The sequence below is a fragment of the Pleuronectes platessa genome, chromosome 19 (genome assembly GCF_947347685.1).
Source record: "Pleuronectes platessa chromosome 19, fPlePla1.1, whole genome shotgun sequence".
Lineage (NCBI taxonomy): Eukaryota > Metazoa > Chordata > Actinopteri > Pleuronectiformes > Pleuronectidae > Pleuronectes > Pleuronectes platessa.
This window is the reverse complement of record NC_070644.1, coordinates 5,378,925-5,401,587: the sequence shown is the minus strand read 5'-3', so window position 1 is coordinate 5,401,587 and position 22,663 is coordinate 5,378,925. Positions and strand designations below refer to the sequence as shown.

At 44.2% G+C, this 22,663-nt stretch overlaps 1 protein-coding gene across 1 annotated transcript in view; it reads left to right on the top strand.

Annotated features, from left to right (window-relative positions):
- The window catches only part of arhgef28a (Rho guanine nucleotide exchange factor (GEF) 28a), a 50,837-nt gene that overhangs the window by 21,325 nt on the left and 6,849 nt on the right, over nt 1–22,663 (top strand). Inside the window, exons 8-34 of the mRNA XM_053411267.1 lie at nt 895–941; nt 1,127–1,202; nt 4,346–4,461; nt 4,547–4,803; nt 5,391–5,577; nt 5,698–5,809; nt 7,547–7,633; nt 9,376–9,418; nt 10,449–10,550; nt 11,172–11,295; nt 12,913–13,048; nt 13,138–13,193; nt 13,298–13,355; nt 13,513–13,648; nt 14,479–14,591; nt 15,084–15,224; nt 15,364–15,614; nt 15,717–15,842; nt 15,940–16,057; nt 16,220–16,474; nt 17,015–17,091; nt 17,262–17,440; nt 17,527–17,618; nt 17,696–17,881; nt 19,167–19,387; nt 20,071–20,118; nt 20,753–21,271. Coding sequence (XP_053267242.1) covers nt 895–941; nt 1,127–1,202; nt 4,346–4,461; nt 4,547–4,803; nt 5,391–5,577; nt 5,698–5,809; nt 7,547–7,633; nt 9,376–9,418; nt 10,449–10,550; nt 11,172–11,295; nt 12,913–13,048; nt 13,138–13,193; nt 13,298–13,355; nt 13,513–13,648; nt 14,479–14,591; nt 15,084–15,224; nt 15,364–15,614; nt 15,717–15,842; nt 15,940–16,057; nt 16,220–16,474; nt 17,015–17,091; nt 17,262–17,440; nt 17,527–17,618; nt 17,696–17,881; nt 19,167–19,387; nt 20,071–20,118; nt 20,753–21,271 — 3,863 coding nt within the window. The remainder of the gene's footprint in view (nt 1–894; nt 942–1,126; nt 1,203–4,345; nt 4,462–4,546; nt 4,804–5,390; nt 5,578–5,697; nt 5,810–7,546; nt 7,634–9,375; nt 9,419–10,448; nt 10,551–11,171; nt 11,296–12,912; nt 13,049–13,137; nt 13,194–13,297; nt 13,356–13,512; nt 13,649–14,478; nt 14,592–15,083; nt 15,225–15,363; nt 15,615–15,716; nt 15,843–15,939; nt 16,058–16,219; nt 16,475–17,014; nt 17,092–17,261; nt 17,441–17,526; nt 17,619–17,695; nt 17,882–19,166; nt 19,388–20,070; nt 20,119–20,752; nt 21,272–22,663) is intronic.

Genomic DNA, 22,663 nt, shown 5'->3' with positions numbered 1-22,663 from the left:
TAATCAAGTAGTTTAAAGACGTCTCATTGAGCTGTGGGAAAACGACATGGCCCTTTTGTTTTGACTATTTCCAGGACATTTCAGAGATTAAGTGATTATTTGACTCATCAAAAATAACAATCATCAGATTACCAAATAATAAAAATAACTACCAGTTTGGCCTCAAGTATAGACGTCACACCGAGCTCTGTTTGCACCGACAGCTCATGTATATTTGCTGTCTGTCTGCGAGTGGCGGTATGCGAGCGCAGAGACACGTCAGTGACGAGAGGTGGAAGGCGAACCGCCACAGGTTCAGCCGAGCAAACATTTGTACGCTCTGACATCCATCACTTACAACCTGAGGAGACTAAGAAAACACTTCCAGCATGCTCCTCCACACGTGTGTTTGCTCTTCCTCCGAGATTACGGAGAAAACTCAGGGGGCAGATGGTTTTTTCTGTCCTGGGGGTGACATGCTCAGGCTGGCATGCAACCGCACACCAAGAAGAAGATTCGTTCAGAGTTCTGAACCACTGCCTCTCTCTCTCACACACACATTTAGCTCTCACTTTACCTTTGGCCACTCTTTTTGGTTACCATAGAGATGGCAGTATCGACTCACACAGAGAAGCAGGAAGTGTTCCTCAGTATTGACCTTAACCCGGTCCGGACTTCAGCAGCCGTCCATTAATCCTCTCGAAATAACGAGCGCCCAGTGGGGAGTATGTGCTCTTCCTCTGGACGCGCTGCTCTGGATGAGCTCAACGTCTCATTGGCCATGTTTCCATTAGTGGCGTCACACCCAGAGGACCTGATGTTGTGCCGTCCACACGACTCTCCTGTGGAGGAGGAGGAGGAGGAGTTAGGGTGCCATGCATCAACTTCTAGTTAAATGTTTTTTATTTTGCACAGGCATTAGCAAGGAGCTGCGAGTGGAACAGCACGTGCTGGTGGACAACGTGAGTGTACTTACAATTGTATGTGCCGGTCTGTGGTAGGGAGTGGGTTATGTGTTGTGTATGTTTAGAGATTTGCCTCTTCAGTTTGCTGCGGGATCTCACGTGCATTCTGGATGTTTTCAAGTACACACTTCTTAAGTTGTCTTAAGACTCATGTTTCCTTTGTGGTTTGTTTCTGTTAAAAGGTTTTTGAAGAGCAGCTTGTTCTGTCTTTGGACGACGATGACGATGATGTAAAAGAGTACCCATCGTCATTATCTGGTAATGCTTCTCTTCTCTTCTCTTCTCTTCTCTTCTCTTCTCTTCTCTTCTCTTCTCTCCTCTTCTCTCCTCTTCTCGTCTCCTCTCTTCTCTTCTCTCCTCTCCCTTCTATTTATTTATCTCAAGGATTCACAATAGTTGAAGGATTTATGACACAATGGTAACTTGTTCAGGCCTAAATACAGTTTGCATTTCAATATTATGGCAATAATACCCCGACATCTGGCTTAAATGATGAATGGGTAATCCCCCAAAAAAAGAAGAAAAAACACACAACAACATATTTGTGGCTGTGCTGAACAGCAGGGTGTGGGAACAATGCATACTAAGCTGGTTGAGAAGCCCTGACTGGATCCTTTCTCTCGTGGTGCTGGCACAGCATGCAGCGCTGTGGATCACATCATAGGAAATCAATACACCTACTGCTTCACGGACACAGACAGGGATGCACTCTCATGTGGGACAGAGAAGCAGTTTTTTCTGTGGTCAAACGGACGTGCTATGTCCCCGGGACGGTGCAGGTCGGGTCTTTTCCTGCTCGGCCCTCCACAATGACACAGTCTGAGAGCGCAGGAATCTGCCCCGTCACTGTGGACAAAGACAGGAATGGGGTCAGGCTTGTCCCAACTAAAAACTCTGTCTGAGCTGGGAGATGCCCCACTCTGGCCTGTCGCCCTGCCAACCCCCCACCGACCACCGTCACAACCTCCACCCACACTGTGTACTTGAAGCGAGGGGGGTGGGGGGTGTTAACAAGCTCCAATGTCCTCGTCTTACAAAAGCTGACATTTTAGAGCAACACACGTTAACCTTGATATCTCTTTAAACACATGCGAACACGGAAGATTGCGTGAGCTGAGCCAGCGCAGACACTCGCTGGCTAGTTGAAAAGGAAAAATTGTGAGGATTGTTTCGGGTGTTGCCACGGTTACTGTGAATGCTAGTTTCCTGTGTGTTGTTGTGGAGGAAAAAAAGAGTTTGCTGTAAAATCGGAAGAGACTCTGGTGCTGCTGAATGGAGCCTGTAAACTTTGGGCCAGTAAAACTGGATTGTGTGTGTGTGAGTGTATGGTGGTTTGTCTCTGTGGAGGACTGATGAGTGGAAACGGGAGGGCAGTGATCCCAGTGTCTCACATTCAAGCACATCGTCGATTTCTGCTGTTGCTCAAGTCATCGAACTCACTGTTGAGCTGAGGGCCTCTGTTGTGAAGAGACAGGCCTCAGGGCTGCTGTGGGACAAAGGTGTCGTCCAGAGCTAATGCAAGTTAAGAGAACTGTGCGCTCATCCTGCCTGGTTTATCTGCAATGAAGACTTTATAGTCTTTTTCATCAAATGAAAACTGAATTTGCTTTATTACTTGTACACGTGTATGGTATATATATATATATATGCGTTTGAGTGAGTATGAGCTGCTGTTGTTTAGAAGAATACATGTTCAACTTGCCTGAGGGCACACTGCCCCTCCACCACAGTCCGTTTTATTCAATATTGAAGATATTGCAGGCCCAAAGGTTTCTCTAGTAACAATGAAATAACTCGGTGCTAACCAGTGTGACAATTAGTCTACCGGCTGAGACTAATGCTGCTTCGGTACCTCACTGACCGTTAAATTAAAATTGGAGATTTTCCTTTTTCTCTGTTAATAAAACTGCACACACACTGAGCATTTTATCTCGAGCGAATCAAATGAGAGCAGGCAGAAAACCAGATCAATTCAATGACTGGATAGAAGAAGTTTGTCCTGCGCTGCATGTCTGAGCTCCGTGCTAATGTCTTCACTGTGTGAGAGCAGCAGAGAGGAAATGCCTCTGTGATGCCCAGGATTTCCTTTACATTAGTGCAGGCTCGGCTGATCCAGACATCAAAGTCTGGCTGGAAAGTGCACAGAGTTCTATAAAATTGGCATCTAATCAAGAGGTGATTTTCCACATTGTTAAAGTAGAAATACCATCCAACCACACACACACACACACACACACACATACACACACACACACACACGCACACACAGACATACTGTTTATGGTAACTTCACTTTATTTTACTTAAGTAAACTTTGAGGTTCTTTACTTTATGCTGATTGTACTTCGACTTTATTACATGAAAGTAATTGTACTCTTTACACTATTATAAATTGACAACCAAAATGATTAGTACAGATTACATTAAGGCCCAAACATGTGATAATCATTATTATGTATTCTTATGGATTACACACCCAACATTATAGTAAAGTGTATAATAGGGTAGAGCTGCAAATTGTATTTTCTATTTTAATTAATCAGTTACTGTTTTATCTACAAAATGCCACAAAATAGAAACAATAGCGAAATGAACAGTTTCCCACTTCTTTGTCCAAAGGTTCAAAATCCAGAGATATTCTGTTTAGGATCATGTTTCACCAATAAAAGCTTCAAAGTTAGAGAAGTTAGAGACATATTATTTTAAGGATTAGGTTTTCCTCTGAGTCTTTTGTTCATTGACATTATTCAAGCAATTTTCATGCAACATGTGCATTATTGGTTTTCCAGAAGACAGGCGATTTTTCAGTGATATTAATCACAGGAGTGACATGGTGTTAAAACAGTGATCTTTATCTCTGAATATGTTAGTGAGCTCAGATAAACATCCCCAAGCAAACCTCACACAGGAAAGCGAGTACGACTCAATGCAAGACCATAATCCACTTTGGTCACGCTCATAAACAGGCACCCTGCCGGTTACGGTGATATGTGGAGGGTTCTGTGAAAACAAAGCTTGAAAGGTCAAACAGGGAGTCGTGTGCTGTCTCATTATCTTTCCCTTTCTTCACTCTAAGCCTTGACATTTAAGCGATGAAAGATCAATTAAATTATGGTTTGACCAAAATCACATCGTACCAGAATGGAGATCAGACCTGAAGTAAATCTGATAAAGAAATCTGAAGTTTTTTTAATGTTTGGTTGTTTCACCAGCTGCTAGCGAACAGGAGGATGAATTATAACAATCAAGTGGCTTTTCAACTTTTTTCGTTGACAGTAAATCATCCAGCAATGATTAAATGGGGAAAGAGAAGGGGGATGGGGGGGGGGGGGGGGGGGCAGGTGATTATTTAACCTTATTTATTTGAACTAAACTGAGATTGTGCTGTGTGTTTATCACAGTACATGATCATCCTGTGAAGTCCGCTGGAGTCGAGAGCCATTTTACCCAGCATGCCACAGACCCTCTGCTCTCCATGTTCGACATCAACGATCAGAAAACCCCACATCAGACGCAGGTTGTGCATCATCCACTCTCTCCAAACATCCAATTTAATGTTTTCTCAATTTTTCTTAGCTCAATGCATCTTTCCTTTGCCTCAGCTGGATGATGTTGACCTCACGTACAGCGTCAGTGGAGTGACGAGCGACAGCACAGGGTCGGACAGCGGGTTATGGGACGCCCTGGACACGCACGATCTCCTGCTCACCACTGACACTCCCCCGCCCTGTCCGGAAAACCTCTGCCCCCAACTCCACAGCTCACCTGCTGACCAGGCCCTCGCCAAGATGAGCTGTCCCACTTCCTTTGAGCCCACCGACGAGAGGGACAGTCCGCCCATGGACGCCTGCGACCTCAGGTATTAAACATCATACGCTGCTTTCAAACCTCAGGCACTGAACTAATGAATATTCTGCGGAGGGGCTGTATGTGAGAATGCAAATGACAGAGTGAGAGGCTCCGGACTCTCTCTGGAGTTGCTCCATCCAGAACCTTAGTAAAAACTCCAGATAATGTCTGAATCAGAATCAGAATCAGAATTATTTTTATTGCCAAGTATGATTGCACATACAGGAAATTGCCTTGGTGTTGTTCGTTGGTGCACTGAACTTAAAACAACAATATAAAAACAACAATATAAAAGCAACAATATAAAAACAATAAAACAACAATATGGAACAAAATATATACAGTACCAGAGTTATGGGCACGTGCGGTGCTAAGGTGCAGAGATTGGTGATAGTGCCAATAATATATGAGCCCATGTGATAAATCGGCTGGAGCTCTGATCGGAGAATCTCCAGCATAAGCTCTTCACATGTGAAAGGAAAAGTCTGGAAAAAACAGTTTACGTGGACATTCTTCGGAGTTCATGTCCAAATGGCTTCAGGAAGGCTTGTTTAGTCGTGGTTGTCTCTGTGTGCTACTGGTTCTTTCTCTGTCCAGTCCCAGTCTAGTGGCTCTGGAGGTGGACAGCGAGGAGGACAGCGCCGACATGAAGTCTCCGCTCTCCCCGCTCTCATCAGACGTGGAGAAGAACGAAGAAGACAAAGGAGACGCCTTTTGTCCCTCCGCCGACCTCACATGCACTCGCAGCAAGTCGGCCTCTGCGGCTGGCGAACCCGCCACTAAAGTAAACCAACCTCTCAGCTGTCAAACACTTCACTAAGACATTTCCACATCTCCTTCACATAATGAGAGGCAAGTCTTTTGTCTTCACTCCGGGTGCTTGTTTTTTTCTTTCCTTGTTTAGGAATTGGACAACCAGGGGATCCGGCTGCGTTCCTATTCCTGCTCCGCACCAAAAATCAGTTTGCGGCCGGCTCGTTTTGCCCGGGACAGTCCCACTTCAGACATCAGCCCTGGTCAGTGACACTGGGACCATTACCCACCTCACATAGTTCCAGTCTTACACATAACTAACACTATTTCCACTGCATGTTTTTGATGATCACTAATGGAGCAGGCGGATTGATGTGATGTTGTGTTCATTTTTCACTAACCTGTAGATTCCCTCTCTGCTAATATGAAATCAAATCAACTCACAGTGAATGAATGTGCCCACAGGGACAGTCCAGCCTTTTTTATTTTATTTTTGGAAACAGGCCTTTTTGCAATGTGCTGGATGAGAAGATCACTACTGCTCTCATGTCTAACTTTAAATGTGAAGCAGCAGTAGGAAGAGATTCAGCCAAAGAAACGTGGCTCTGACAGAAGGCAAGGCATATTTATTATTAGGCATATTTCATACACAGGAAGTTTCAAGGTGCTGCACAGAGACATGAAAAACAGCACAAATTTAACAGACATTTTTTAATATATTAATTTAAATTCTGAAAGTACAATTTAACAAATTAATCGAATTACGCAATAACAAATTAAACAAAAGCCAAATAAAAGAGTACAAAAAGAACAGAATAAACGAGGTACAGACATATAAATGATAAAATCTCCATTTAAAGGAGTACAAATGAAGTAGATAGAACTCTATAAAGTAGAAGGATAAAAGTAATAAATAAAAATGGAATAAAATACAATGAGCTTTAGTGAAATAGTTTTGCTAAAGGAACTGTAAAAACAAATTTTTTTTACAGAACATTCAAGACAAGGATTTATCCTGTAAAAATATTAATACATTTCCATTATATTAGTTTTTATTTCATCCTTAATATTTGTATTCAAAGTGATAAATTGTATTTAATGCCATTTACACTTTATTTCGAAAAACATTTTCTTATGCCAGCATCACTAAACCTCACTACACATTATAGCGTGCGTGTTTAATCTACACAAAAACAAATGACCAAAAATATCAGGTTGTGGTCAGAAGCAGACTTCCTTGAGAATTCTCATAACAGCCTTCAAACAAACACACACACACGCACACGCACAGAAACCACAAATCGCCATTGACCTACCTTTGAAGGGGCTGCATCCTTCGAAGGACACGGCCTACCCGGCCCATTAAGACCACTTCCTTTGTGGGCTGCATAGACCTTGAAGGTGGAACTGAAATGAAATCTGTTCTACGGAGGGTTTCCGTGATCAGCATCGTCACCAGCTCGGCCCAATATAATTCCTGTTGCCTGGCAACAGAGCTGAAGTGCGACTCATCGACAAAGTTTCAATGTCCCTTTTTTGAAATTCATATTATATTTGAGTTGAAGCCTGCTGGCGCCATTTCCTTTTTGAAATACAAACAAATTTATCCTGGAATATGTTGGGCTGAGAAGATCCGGTCGTTCCTCAAGCTTGGAAGGAGCCTCCGAAATGGAACATTGTTGTCGGACCATAATCAACAAATACAGCCTCCGAATGATGCAGCACCTGAATTGAGACACAGCTGTAGAAAGTACAGACATGAGAGAGTGTTTTAAATCTTCACATCCAAATCTCAGCAAGAGAGCCTCAGTTTTAAACAGATTCTCCGACAGCTGTTTTTCATTTTTCAAATAGAGAGAGTCTGTGTTTTTCCCCTAATTTCCAACATTCACAATCCGCCCGCAGCTCCGCATGAGGTAGTGATGTACGAGCTCTGTCTGTAGTCTGCACCCTCTGTAGTTGATGTGTGAGCCGCCCCCTCTGTCCACTGTGCCCTGTAGATGCCGTGCTCCACAGTGTCAGCCACAGCCGATCTCTCCTTCAGGCCCTCTCTCTGTCTAAATCTCTGTCTCTGCTCCACCCTGGTAGTAAGTACTGGACACCTGCAGCCGTCACACCGCGCCCTGGGCCCCGCAACCACGTCGCTGTCAGTGTCGGTGCTTCTGCGTGTGTGTGTGTGGCAACTCAAGGTTATTACTGGAAACTGAATTCAGCTGCTGAAAAATGAAAACTTCACAACATGGGATTAGATAAAAAAAAAAGTGGTTTTAACCCACAGAGAATCATTAGCGCTCTCCTGGCAGCTTTACAGCATGTTTCAGCTCATTGTTTTGGTTTCCTGCCCTGTTACTTTTGTGTTTTTAGTTCTTTCTCATGGCTCTTTGCACTGAGAAAAGCTCAATAGGTTAACTTTGCACAAATTGGACTTTGTGCCATTAAAAACTGCTTTAGATGGTCCAAAATCTTACTACTATGACAGAAACATGATTCTGAAGCTGTGTGTGGAGAGAACAGCCCTGTCTGTCATGACTGCCAGCTGCTTATTAAACGTATGAGCATTTATCCAACATTATTCGAAAACACAATGGAGGCAACCGGCAGGAAATGAAATACAGTTATCAGCTGCTGCTTTATCCCCTCATCATCTTAAATTTTAAATCTACAAATATATAAGTGAAAAGAAGCCAAAAGTCAAAAGGAGTTGCGACTAGTATGGGGAATTGAAAGTGAAATCTAAGTACAGGGTTTCCTCAGGCAACTTAAAAGGTCTAATAATCTGAATTTCAAGCTACAAAAAGTCTTAAATATATTAAAATCAAACGTATAAGGACTTGAATATGATTATGTAGATCTTACTTATGTCAGCGTTTATTTAATGCTGCTTGAGTTGCGCTTTAGAATGAGCTTTTTGTCTTCTAGTTCTTTCCCAACTATTTCTCAATTGAATTGTTTACCTGATCATCATGGGTTTGTTGAATTGGGTAGTGTATTTACATTTAAAGTATAAAAACAAGTAAAAAATACACACAATACAAAAACGTAAAATGGGTCAGAATTTGTGATATAGCAGGGTTAATTCTTTACAATACCACTTTAACTTTTCTTCACCTACAGGTAAGTTAAATTTTTCTGGGACTCTGATATTCCCTTATTTCTGTCATACTTGACACGGGCCTTAACTTTCCTTCATTATGGTCTTAAAGGCTGTTAAATTCCACTTGTTGAAACCTGCGGAAACCCTGTCAGAACTAAATTAAGATCATAAGGCAGTGATAACCTTGACGTGTGTTTGCATGTGTGTCTGAGCAGGCCTGGGTGTGTTTGTGTGTGTGTGTGTGTGTGTGTACCTGTGTCTTGCCTATTAAAGACACACCCGTATTGTGATCTAAACGGCCGCAGGAGTGCAAGAAGAAATCAGGTTTGCTGGGATGAAATGAGCAGAGGACTGATTGCTCTGCAGCCTGACGAGACAGGAGGCGTCTCAGGGTCGGCACCGTGCGTCTGCTTGTGTGCTGCAGCTTTCTGTGCGTCTCGCTCTGTCCTGGTTGTGTACACGAACATCATCAGCTGTGTTTGTGTTCAGATGCTTTTTTATAGTAACCTACTCAGATAATGAACAGCACATCTGGCATGTAATTGAAACCTGACAGGCTTTGTTTACATATTCACTCAGAAAAAACTGTCAGATATAAAGAATGAAACTTCTGAGTCGTTTAAATGAATGTAAATTTTTCTGCAGGGGTTGATTTTTTTTTATAGATATTTTGTGCTAAATATGCTCAATCAGGTTGCCAGGTGAATAACCTCTTTCCGTTCTTTTTGTCTGCAGAGCAAAGAGCCTCCAGTATTTCAGAGCAGTCTCATGAGAAAAGGTATTTATGCTTAAAGTTGATTTACTTGTTTTATTGCCCTTTTCTGTCTTTCTCTCTGGCCAAACTTTGAATCGCTCGGCCTCACCCACCGGGGCGTCGGCTCTCCGTGAGAACATCACTACCTTTCACCAGATATGTGGCAGGAGCAACACATGTCTTTAACCATGGCGAAGTTAGCTGAGGCTCATTGGTGCTTTCTGTAGCAGAAGCTGGTTTCATTGGTTAAACTGGTTACTGCTGTTTTTGAAATCCTTTTCTTCTCCTCTAGTGAGAGCAGAGGTAGTAAGGGGCAGACATCAGTTGGACCCTGTTCTTCCTCTGTGGGTTACAGTGTGATCTTGCAGCCCTGCAGCTCATTTTCACATATGACCAGCGGCATCATGGCTACATCACAATGCATGACAAATGTACTGTATGTACATGCAAGTGATACTTTTTGAATTCAAAACACTACAGATGTTATTTAAGATAATGACCAAGAGTGACTTCATGCTCTGAGAGGAGTGGCACTGGTTTAAAAAAAAGAAAGACATCCTTTCCACTTCCTGTTCCACTCTGACTATTTTCTCTGCCATTCCATTAGGAAAGACGCCAACGGAGATTTCCTCCACCATTTGTATAAATGTATAAACACCGTAATTTAACCGCTACGCTTCATTAGCCCCCCCTAGTGGAAGATATCAATCAGACACAGGGGTATAAAAACCATAACAAGTTATTGAAGTGATTTTGTGCCTATATTTTAGTGTTTGAAGTAAAACGGCGACTGTTAGTTAATTATCGTTATTATCAACTAAATCATATATAAAGTGAAATTATGTAACATTTATTTGTTCCAGGCTCTCAAATGTGAGAATTCTAAATTATGACAGATAGATTATTTATAGGCTCAGACACTTAAGACGTGAAATCACATAACTACATGTTCGAGGATATTTTTCACACTTGTCCAAATGAATCGATAATTAAACTATTGTGGCTTGTATCGTTTCATCAGCACTGAGACGTCCATGTGCGTTGTTCTTTGCAGGGAGATTAGGTTCCGTAGTCGTGCCCAGTCTGCGGAGGACGAGGGCAGCATGGAGCTGGCAGAGTCGCTCCAACACCTCACGCTGTCCGAGTTCCTCAAAGAGTATGTGCGGGGGAGGGGGGGGGGGTCGACCTTCCTCTTTGACCATCCAACTTAAAGCAACTAACCTTAAAGCCCTACTCACCGTGTGACTCGTTGACCGACTCTCCTCTCTAATAATGGAGTTGTTATGATATCTTAACAATGTGCACCAAAGACTGTCATCGTCATTTTGCATGTCTCTAACAATCTACTAATTTGAATTTACTTTCACAGCACAGGGCTGCAGAGAATCCGCACACACTGTGACTAACAAAGGATTTGTGTTTGTTTGTGTGTGTGTGTGTGTGTGTGTGTGTGTTTGTGTGACTTTTATTTTGATTGCTTTCCTTAACATTTGTTCTACCACAGAGGTGCAGTTACATGATTTGATGAGGTGTTTAATTCATAGCAGGAAGTTGCAGTTTGAACTAACCACATCCAGGTCAAGAACCAGTGGCATGCTCGTGGACTATGTGTATATAAAGGACTTTCTGTCTGCACCTGCAGTACACAAGCTCGTGGTCCTTGCTTCTGAATAGAATAAAACCAAACTAACGCAACAGTGACTTGTTTAGTGTTTTCTATTTGTTATAATAGTGCACAGATTGGATTTCCCTGACATTGTTTTAAACGTCTCACCAGAATTGAAGAGGAGGAGCTGGATAAGTACAGCATCCCAACCAAAGCGGAGTCAGAGAAGTACAAAGTCATCCGCACCTTCAGTTTCCTCAAGAGCAGGATGTCCAGCACACGCAGCAAGACCAAGGTAAAACACCACGAACTGCTCACACCTTAAAACTTATTACATTAATACAAGTATGGTGCCAGCTAAACAACTCAAAGGTCACTTGAGGGAATGTGTGGTGGTGCATAAAGACAACATCTTCTGTCTGTGTATACAGTGTACTTCAGTTAGACCCATTTATAAACACCTACAAAAGGCTGGGTGCAACAGTAAACATCAAAATTGGCAAGAATTTAACTTTAAAACATGAGTACAACAAAACAGTGGGCTATTCATGTGGTTAAATGAAGGTACCGTTGTTGCTGTTGTTGTGTCAATAAGATTTTTCTTTATTTATCACACCAAGTCCATCACTTTTTGTGCTTGAGATGCCAAGTGAAATCAGTTATTGGGACAGTGCCTGTAATATTCACACATTATCAACAATACATTTGTTTTTGTTTTATTGCAAATATTTTGATGCAAACAATTAAAAAGGGAAAACTTTAGATTCTGTTTGGGGACAAATATTTTCATAGGAGGGCCCGATTTGGTCAGCAGCGTGTTATTGGCCTCCCTCTGCACTACTGGCATGTCAGCTTTACACATTTATCTGTCTTTCTAGTTTCAATCAAATATTATGAATCATATTGTATTTGTAAAACCAATTTTCACCTTTATCTGAAAGGGCTTAACAAGGTGTCATCCCCTCTGTCCTTAACCCTCAACCTGAGAGAGCAAAAACTACCAAAACACCTCAATTAACAGGGAACATTGAAAACTCAAGTGCAGTAGATGAGACATGTAGCAGAGCTGATTTAAAGACCTGAAAGTATTTATACAAAAGACAGTATCTGACAGAGATGAAGGAGCAGCAATGGAAATTGTAATGATTGAGGTATTGGCAATAATAGTAGTGTATGTGTGCATTTTTTTTTTATCTATAAGCAATTTAGTTTTGGTTATAATCCACAATCAGCTGTCACCACAATCTGCAACGATAGAGCACAAGGACTCCGGGAATGAAGTCATGTCAGTCTAAATGATAATAATCATAATCATAATCATATATTTACAGCAATCATGAGACAAGTTTAATAACTTAGGACACTTTGGATATTCCTGTTGTAGTGTTCAGGTGTTCGTATTCTGCCTGTAGAAGTGATGTATAGAAGTGAAAATTCAAACAGTTCAGTAGAAATCCGTTTGCCTGATCCAGACTCAGGTGGGGAATATGTGTCTCTCTGCTCTCTGTCTCTCTGGGAGGCAGAACCAGGAAATGTTTCAGAGAATAACTCAGGGTCAGATCGACCAAACCTGGGATCCAGCCTCTTTTCCTCTTAATGATTAATCCCCTGTTGTGGAGTCAGCACGGAGACTGGAAGCCCTCTCTGACCTGCATCTGTTGTTTACGCCACGCTTCGTTTCCTTGTCGGACTATCTTTACGGTTTGGAAAAAAAGGCGGGGATTCCTCCCAGGCTTATTTGTCTCCACACGGGAGAGTTTCCTCTGCAAATAGAAACTCGACGCTCTTTGCCCAAATGTGGAGAGAAAAGAACTCGGGCCTGTTTTGACCTGAGCTCATAGTTGTCAATCAGGACGTCTGCATCTCTCTGCCCTCTTCGTTTAAACCTATGTCTCTCTCTTGGTTTTCTAAGGGGAAGGGGAAGGACAGAGAGGCCAAGGACAGGCAGCAGAATGGACATCGGTTTGGGACAGGGTCATGTTTAGGCCCCACCATCTGTGTGGTGTGTGACAAACCAGCGTCTGGCAAGGACCTGCTGCATTGTTCCAGTGAGTAAAAGTGTAAATCCAAGACGTTTACAGTCGTACATTTGTAAAGAAAATTCATGTGGATCAAAATGTCCCCCCCCCCCCCCTAGGTTGCACTGCCATCGTCCATAAGGGCTGTAAGGAATCTTTGCCGCCGTGTTTGAAGGTGAGCGTGGTGCTGTCCGCTCGAGCTGCTCGTCTCCACCGGAGCCTGTCCTCGTATCAATTGTGTATACGCTCTGACCAGCCTCTCTCATTTGTATTACTTAGAAACAGGATAAATATGCTGTAACGACGGTGAAGAACAGGACAGCATCCCTCCCACAGAGTGAGTTTACAAGACCTGGGTCAACGGTCACAAAGTGTTCTGTTGTTGATTCCTCCTCATCGTCGTCCTGTGCACGAAGCTTCCCGTTTGTAACATTTCTGCTCTCATGGTTTTAGTGGCATGTGCTAATGTGGGCTTATTCTCTGTATCCCCACAGACTTCACGGTGAGAGACACATCTCCGCAGTGTGTGATCCCCATCTCGACCTCTCTTCCTGTCACGACGGCGAAGGACAAGAAGGACACGGTGACCCAGTCAAGCTGTTTGTCTGGAAGTTTCCCCAACAGTGACAGGTCAGTATTTAATACTTAACATCTGAGCCCTGAAGTGAATAACTAGGAACTGGCTATAAACCTCAAATCCGTCAGTTCTGAAATGGAAAGTAGCGATACAGGAAATCTCTGAAATGGAAAAAATACCTTTCAGAGAATAAAAACAGTGGAAGAGACATGAGGATCCTGGGTAAAACTACACAAAGCACACACCTAGTGGGCGAATGTTACAGGAGGAACACACTCACACACAGTCCTGTCTCAATGACAGAGGACATTACATTGAATTACATTGATTTCCTGTTGACATGCTCTAACTTTAAGCATAGCTACTACTTGCTTAGTCCTAAACTAAACCTAACCTTAACCTGAAGTTAAACCTTTTTATTAACGTCTTGGGGACTTGTTTTTGTCCCTATAAAGAAGACAAGTCCCCATAATGTGACTGAAAACTGATTTAGGTCCCCATAACATGACCAAACACACACACACACACACACACACACACACACACACACAGACACACAACCTTCCTTTCTCTTTCAGTTAAATAAGCAGATGTTTATAAGAAGTAATGAATCTTTGTTTATGTGTATGTGTATCTACCTATGTTTATAAATGTATGAATATGACTGAATCCTCATTTCTTTTTTAGTCACTGGTTGTATGAAATAAAAATTGAACAAACTATTTTAAGGACATAGAACAAAGTTTTGTGGGGTTAATTTATGATTTCAATTCAATAAAAGCTTTAAAAAGTGACCGGGCATCAAATTTGATATATTGTGTGTTGATTTGGATGAAAGTGATTCACATAATAAAGTTTCTCTGTGTTTGCTCTGTGGGTACAGTCGGCTCAGTGAGAGTTCAGAGGCAGAGTGGGACGCCGTGAAGGGGCTCAGTCATTCAGAGGAGCTGCCGACTCCGACGTCCTCCACCTCCACGGACTCATCCTTCGGAGAAGGTATGAGATGAATGAAGTTCATTGTTTCACAGACTTACACTGAAAAATACACAAAAAAACTGATTGATGTCAAAGGAGTTTATCCAATTCTACATGTCCCTGTGCACACAAACAGAATTTTACTACCAGGTCTCTCTGTGACCAGCGTGGCCTGGAAACAATCAAGTAATAAGAAGTAAAGTGCACAAATGGGAAATGAGCTGCTAGCTATGGTCGCACCGCCTCTGAGGACTGTATGTTACACAAGAATTGATTGAAAAAGAAATGTGTATCTAAACTAATCACACTTTTGATTGAATGGTACCTATTTTCCATATTCATAACCATGAATCTACAGAGAAAAGTAAGGCTCGGCTTATATCTGCAGGGATGAAGAAAAGTGAAAGTAAAGAGCCTCGTCTCTTTTTAGTAACATCTTTACACTGATAAATAAAAAAAAAGAATCACGGCTATTTGAATCAAAAATTGTTTCATCCCGTTTCCTACCCATAGACTGTGTGGACGCGTGTATCCAAGGGGACATCTCGGCGGATGCTGCGGATTACGAGGCGGAGTCGTGGAGCAGCACGGTGGAGCACAAGTTCTGCAAGAAGCTCGACAAGCGAGCGGTCAAGAGGCAGGACGTCATCTACGGTGAGCAGAGTTCAGAAAGAAGCCCACTGGAATGTGTGGTTCTCTCACAGGGGTGGAGCAACAGGTTCAGATTGTTGCAGAGAGGGGACGTGATGTGAAAGTGTTTCGAAGTGACACGCGTGTTGAACCTGTGACGCAGAGCTGATGCAGACCGAGCTCCACCACCTGCAGACACTCAACATCATGGCCAAGGTTTTCCGGCGAGGCATGAGGGAGGAGGTGCAGCTCGACACAGAAGCGGTGAAGCGGGTCTTCCCCTGTCTGGACCAGCTGCTCCTCTTCCACCACGGCCTCTTCGCCGCCATGAAGGAGCAGCGGCACGGCTCGGCCCGGCCGCAGGGGCACAGGAACTACCTCATCCAGCGAATAGGAGACGTCCTGCTCCAACAGGTCGGCCCTCTGAAACGTACCTTTTTGTTGTGCGTAACTGACTGAGGCTGGTGCAAAATGGAATCACTGTGTGTGTGACTGTGTGTGTGTGTTTTTCTGCAGTTTTCAGAGGAGAGTGGCGAGCACATGAAGCAGGTGTATGGAGAGTTCTGCAGTCGTCACAACGAAGCCGTCAGCTTTTTCAAAGAACTACAGCAGCACAACAAAAGGTTTCAGAACTTCATCAAGGTACTTTTTCATGATCAGATAAATAGATACTAATTACAGCATCCCTACCATACAGCTCAGGAAGTATAAGCATAATCTTTCATGCTTGTTTTTCAAGCAACAAGGCAATAATTCCTTGGTGCAACGGAAAGAGATCCCAGAATGCATCTTGCTGGTAACCCAAAGGATCACAAAGTACCCAGTGCTGCTGGAGAGGATCCTGCAATACACTCAAGGTAAGAAGTGATCTGCTGCCACCTGCTGGGGAAACTGCTCACATGGTCAGCAGAGCCAAATATACAAGCAGCACTCTTCATTGTATTTCATCTGTAAACGTTCATCTAAAACACATCATGATCCAACAGTCTTCTCTGTATTGGTCCTTCCTTGTTTCTCAGCGGACACAGAGGAATGTGCCGACCTTTCGAGAGCCCTGGCTCAGATCCGGGAGGTGATAGCAGCCGTGAACTTGAAGGTCAGCGAGTACGAGCGGCAACAGAGGTTACAGGAGGTGTGGAACCGCATGGAGAACCGCAGCTCCACCAAGCTGAAGAGCGGACATACCTTCAGGAAGCAGGACATGATGGGGCCGGGACAAATTCTCAAGCACCAGGGCCTGCTCCTGTGGAAGACTGCCACCGGTCGACTGAAAGGTGAATATTTCTATATATAGTTACATACTGAGATTTCTCAAATGACATCTTCATGTCTCTCCTGGATCATGTGACGCTACACCTCTGCCTCCTCTCTGAAGCCCCTAGATTCCGTCATTGACTGTGACTGAATTCATCATATTTCACAGTGAGAAGTGACAACCATGGTTTTCTGTGTATTTATAATGCCTTAAATAGCAACACGCCATCATACATGAACTGGACCTGTAGCCAAGAGAGTGGCTAAGTCCTATGTCCAGCTCCTTCAGTCTGCTTGCTGAAGTGTTTGGGTAATAAACTGAACCAAACTAGGAGTGGTGTGTATGGTGTATGATAGAAAGTACTGCACCTAGAAGCAATGTATAAATATACGTGTGACTTGTACTGTACACTTCAGTTAATTTGCATTTTACACATTACTTAAACCCATTTTTGTGTTTTTATACTGTATGTGTACCTGTGATGTTATTGAAAATGCCCTCAATGATTTTCTTAATACAGGTTGAACGACTGAATTCTGATAATGCTTTTCTTCCACAGATGTCCTGGCGCTCCTTCTCACAGACACGCTCATCTTCCTGCAGGAAAAAGACCAGAAGTACACGTTTGCCGCTGTGGTACGCGGACATCAATTGCATTTTGTTGATCTCAAATAGACAAATAAATAGCTGTGACAGCGATCAGAAGGTTTACCCTATTAGCTGCTCACATAAAGTGAACCATTTCACGTAGAGCTGCTATCATCTTCTGCAAAAATAACACGTTTCCCTGTTTTAATGTGCTCCAGGACCAGAAACCTCCAGTCATCGCACTGCAGAAGTTAATAGTGCGAGAAGTGGCAAATGAAGAGAGGGGGATGTTTCTGATCAGCGCGTCATCTGCTGGGCCAGAAATGTACGAGGTCCACACGTCGTCCAAAGAGGAGCGGAACGCTTGGATGAGGCTCATTAGAGAGGCTGTGGAGAGGTTTGGGGACAGAATCAGAATTTTTTTATTTCCATCGTTTGCTGGAACAGTTTTTCTAACTTTCTTTCACTGTTGCCTCTGCCCAGCTGTCCGGAAGAGGAGGAGGAGTACGCGAGTGAATCGGAGGAGGAGAAGCGAGCTGCTGAGGCTCGTGCTCAGAAGATTCATAAGCTCCAAGGTACTTTAGTCATGTTTATTCTTTATGCTCTTGAATATTTGACTTGGTCCTTGAACGATGTGAACCTGTGTTATCAGAGAGTCTGATGAGCCAGGACCAGCAGATCTGCTCCAGCCTGGAGGAGAAGCTGCAGATCTACACCGAGCTCTCTGCTCTGCGTGGGAGGACGGGCACCTCGGCGGTCGAGCCGCGGCTGCTCGTCCAGCCGCACTCGGAGGACGTGCCCCAGGCGGCCGAGCTGCTGGTTGCAGCTCTGCAGGAGGGTGAGATGTTTGGTACACTCTGTGCACCGCGTGAACACACACATACAGTACTGTGCTCTTTGGTGTTTCTTTGCCAACTCAAAACAAGAATCATGTAAAGAAATGCACTTAATTGAGTTTCTCCATACATTTAATATCAATGACAATAGCAGGTCTGGTTTTCTTGGTTTGATGGTATCTTAAAGAAATATTCATCCTTAAGCTTATTTGGGGTTTTGCTCAGGTATAATGTAAAAAAGAACCATTAATGTGTTTTTATCATCTCCCAGAAAATCTAATTTATGCTAATCTAAGTAATACGTTTTATGGTCCTTGAACCTAACTCACACACACAAGTCAAACCAACATGCACCTTAGCACCGAAAAAGCCCTGGCCGGTCACAGACCGAAGAGAGGAGGAGGGGCTGTATGTGAGAACACTAATGTCCGAGTCTGTTGCTCCGGACATTTTCCAGAATGCTTCCTGTCATTCCCCTGGTGAAATGTCCCTGGGTGTGTAACACAAAGAAAACATCTCAGGATGAAAACAAGGGAGCCATACACTTCCAAGATGTCAAAGAAGACATGAATTTGGAAAGACAAGATTCAAGAGCTCTCTGCGATAAGTGTTGACAGCGGTGTTGATGTGGTGCCTTCTCAATGCTCTACCCAGGCATCACCTCTGGCCTGAGTATTCTGGACATTTTCCTGAAGCTGTTGTGAATGCATCAAGGACTGTCTCCTCCTGCAATCCTCATACGTGTAAAGATTTGAATCCTGTGGAATAGATTTATTTACCTTGCGTTTATTTCATCATATCTTAATAAATAAATTACAGGACAAGCCTAAAAAATCTAATCTGAAATTCAAGACCTCTCACACTAAACGCTAACTCACATGCACCTTATATGAGCTGTTTTCAATTCAATTTTTTTTGGTGCAGCAGGCGGGGGAGGGATGTAACACATAAATTCCCCTGTGGAAATCATGCGTTTGTGTTAAAAGCACATCGATATGCGTTGGTCTTTATCGCCGAAAAATCTCCTCTTCATCTTCGTCGGTGTCTACAACGTATATGGCTCTGTTGAGATATTATTTTCTTGTTTTTCTTTTTTGTGTCTGGCGCTCGGAGGGGGGGAATCCTTTGCAGGGCCCCCTTATGCCTTCTCTCATTGGCTCATTTAGACGTTATCCTCAGTTTGCTGGATGCAGAATCTCTGGAGAAAGTCAGGACATTCTCCAGAGTTCAGTGCGTGTCTGAAAAGCAGCTTCGCCTTCACACTTGTGTTTTGCTCCTGTTTTCCAGCTGAAACCCTCAAAGCCACGTTGTCAGCCAAGGCCCGCTCTCCGTCCAGCCCCCGCCCGGACTCTGACACGGACTCGGTGTTCGCTGTCAGCCCCGCTCCGCGTGTACAGCTCCCCTCGGATTCTTCAGTCCCCTCACCCGAGACCCCCGAGGCCGCGGAGAGGAGCTGGACCCAGGCCCTCGTTCCTCAGTCCCCGGAGTCGGATGACATTGACTTGAAGGTACATAAGCGAAAGGTATTCAGCTTATTTCTTTGCCTGCTTAATATCCTAATATAAATTGATATAGAAGATTAAATGGGCTGTTTCTAATAAATATTGATGGACTTTTACGCGATGTGATGTTTTCCCCCATTACTGTACGGTGGAGACACTATAGAGCAGTGTTGTTAGAGGTCATTACCGCTCGCCATTTCTTCACAGACGTGTGGCTCAAGATTGCCAGCAGTCGTTTTAATAATTCAGCGCGGTCTATTAGAACTACATTTCAGCCTTAATGGGATGAATCATTGATAAGCTCATAATAAAGGAAGAAGTCCATTCAGCTCCCACAGGTATTGTGCCATTAAAAATGGATATACAGACTTATTCCTATTACCAGGCCCACCGTTGTGCCGCCCTTAGCAGCTTTTTGTGAGGTAAATGACTTTGAAAAGAGAGAAATCTTTTTCTTACCAGCCGCCGTGTGATAATTCAACCCGGGTAGGAAAGCAAGCGGCCTCAAGGGGGCGCAGATGTTTCATGAATGCAACTTCAGATTTTGAGTCCCCTGAGTACTAAGATGGTAAATAATGACTTGCATGGCAGGAGTCAGGTGACATTAACATGAAATCTTAAAAATCACACGTGCAAAGTACAGATGACATCTTAATCTGCCTCTTTCGTGCAACTTTGTCCATTAACAGGTTGCTCAAAGTGTCCAAAGCCTGACGCAGTTACTCTACAGCCTGCAGGTGAGTGGAGTCCTCAGTGTTCTGCTATACAACTACATCCCCCCTCCTCTATATTATCGCCCAGTCAGCAAGTCAACAAACAAACAAGCACACAACCCACCTCACTGTGAGCTGACACATGCTACGTCAGTGTCACACTCAGTGGAGATGAAGGCTGCAGCACACTCCGGCTCCAGTAAACAGAGAAGTGACACTCCACAGCTGTTTGAAGCCCAAGGAGAGGATCCATCTGATCTTTTTTCCTGCTGAGGGTGTTTTTGTTTCGCTGTACACTCACACTCCCCTGTGGTATAACATGTAAAATCTGTGTAGAGAGAAAGCATGTGTTTGCATGAGGACGTGTGTGTGCACTCTGTGTAGGTTTGAGTGGTTTAATCAAAATGACATTTTCATATTCAAAGTTGAGTATCCTTCCTTACATATGAACCTGAACACCACGCCTCTGCCAGTGCAGGTGGGATCATATCACCCTTTGAAGAGATGCAGCTCCTTTGTCATATAAATCATAATTTTCATCACACTTTGCCATTCAAATCACCGTCTCGCAGCCTATTGTGGAGATGCACACGTAGTTATAGTTATGGTTGAGCCGTTGCATGTTCATGACCTCTGTGCCCTTCCCTCTCTATGCCAGGCTGCAGTGACCATCCAGGACAGCTGCTACGAGGTCCAGAGGCTCCTCCTCCAGGAGAACGGGCGCCCGTCGCCACGAGCCCAGCGACCTCACCCCCCGAGCGCCCGCGGCAACACCCTGCAAGAGCAGGAGAAGCAACGCAACCTGGAGAAGCAGAAGGAGGAGGTGGTGGCGGCTCAGCGGCTCCAGGACCGACTGCGCCAGGAGAAGGAGCGCTGGGACAGGGAGTGCCAGGCCAGGGAGAGCCAGCAGGGGGAGCAGGAGAGCAGGCTGGAGGAGAGGGAGAGGCAGTGCCACCTGGAGGTGGAGAGGCTGCGGCGCGAGAGGGAAGAGCTGGACGAGCAGCAGGAGGAGTACCAGCAGAGCCTGGAGCGGCTCCGGGAGGGCCAGAGGAGCGTGGAGAGGGAGCGAGAGCGTCTGGAGAGCCAGCAGACGCTGCTCCAGACGTGGACGCACGGCCGCCAGAGGAGCCTGCCCACTGTGATTCCACACATGGTCATACCCCTAGATGGGCAGCAGGTACCAGGACGAACACTACTGACGCCTCAGACATATCTTCATAGGTTAAAAAAATAACTTGTGTTCAATCTGAGTCACGTGACAAGAGCTCTGAAAGGTTTCCGACCGAAGATCTTGACCCTGACGAGAGTGGGATGTAGATATTCAGTGTTTATGGAGTATTTCTCCGCCAAAGTCGTTAATGTGAAGCTTTTCTCCGACAGCCATCATCCTGAGTTACACTCATTTACACAGAGCAGCTCAATCCCCTCTTGATGTACGACCCGCGATAATGAGAGCAATTTCAGCATCATTTGTCTTGGAGCTCCAGCAGCTCCACTCACCAATAAACATCCTAATGATTGATGATAATTAAACCGTTGCAAATAAAAGGCCCAGACGAAATAATTAAAACCAGAGGCACGCGGCCCCGAGAAACCAATCAGCCGTGTCCAAAAGGCTCTAAATTATCGACACGCCGTTTGAAAAGCACAACGGGCGAAATGTCCCCCGCAGCTGGACGTCACGGAGGATAAAGGGTGCACTGTTCGCCGTGCCCTTTAGGTCTCAATGTACCTCACGTGCAAAAGCAGCAGCAGTGAAACAAACGGAGCACGTTTAGCCGTCTTTGTGCTGCTCGGCTCAGCAGGTGTGTGCCTGTTCACAAAGACGCACACAGGGCACTCGAACGGACGGACAAATGAGCAGACTTGTGTTACACCGTTCCCTCTCCCCCCTCATTAATCTACTCCTGGGCTCTTTTTCTTATTTACGTCCATTCATCTGTTTTAGTCAGTGCGGTAACCGCGGTGGTGTGACAAAGGCGTGCAGAGGTAGTGGAGGTCCTTATGTTTAGCCAGAGGCTGCAGTTCACGGGGTCAGAGACGGATCAAATGACGTGCACACACACACAGACACACACACTCACACACACACACCTCTAATTAGCTGTGCTGCCTCGGTTCAGCAGTTGTGTGATGATGGGAGTGAAGAGAAGGATGGTATTAGACAAGGATAGTCTATCACACCTTCTCATTAAAGGGTCAGTTCCCCCGAAATGACAAGCCCCTTTTTCTCACTCACATTCATCCAAAGGTTTGTTTGCGAAGTTTGAAGCAAAAATAAATGTTGCTTTTTTTCCCCTATAAAAAAAACAGAGTAAGCAGTTGTGAAGGTTCGTGAATTCCACAAATATAATCCCATTCACTGCCTTTGTGCTGAGGGTGGAGCAGGAAATGTCTGATATTTTATAACTCACATAGAGTGTATATAAAAATCAATGACATGGCAGCTAGAAAAAGTGAAGCCAAATTGTCTTCATTGCCCCCCCTGGTGGATGTCTGAAGTATAGGTCATAAACCCCTGCCTCCTCCATGTAAGCAGATGGGACATGGACCAAATTCAACAGTAGAG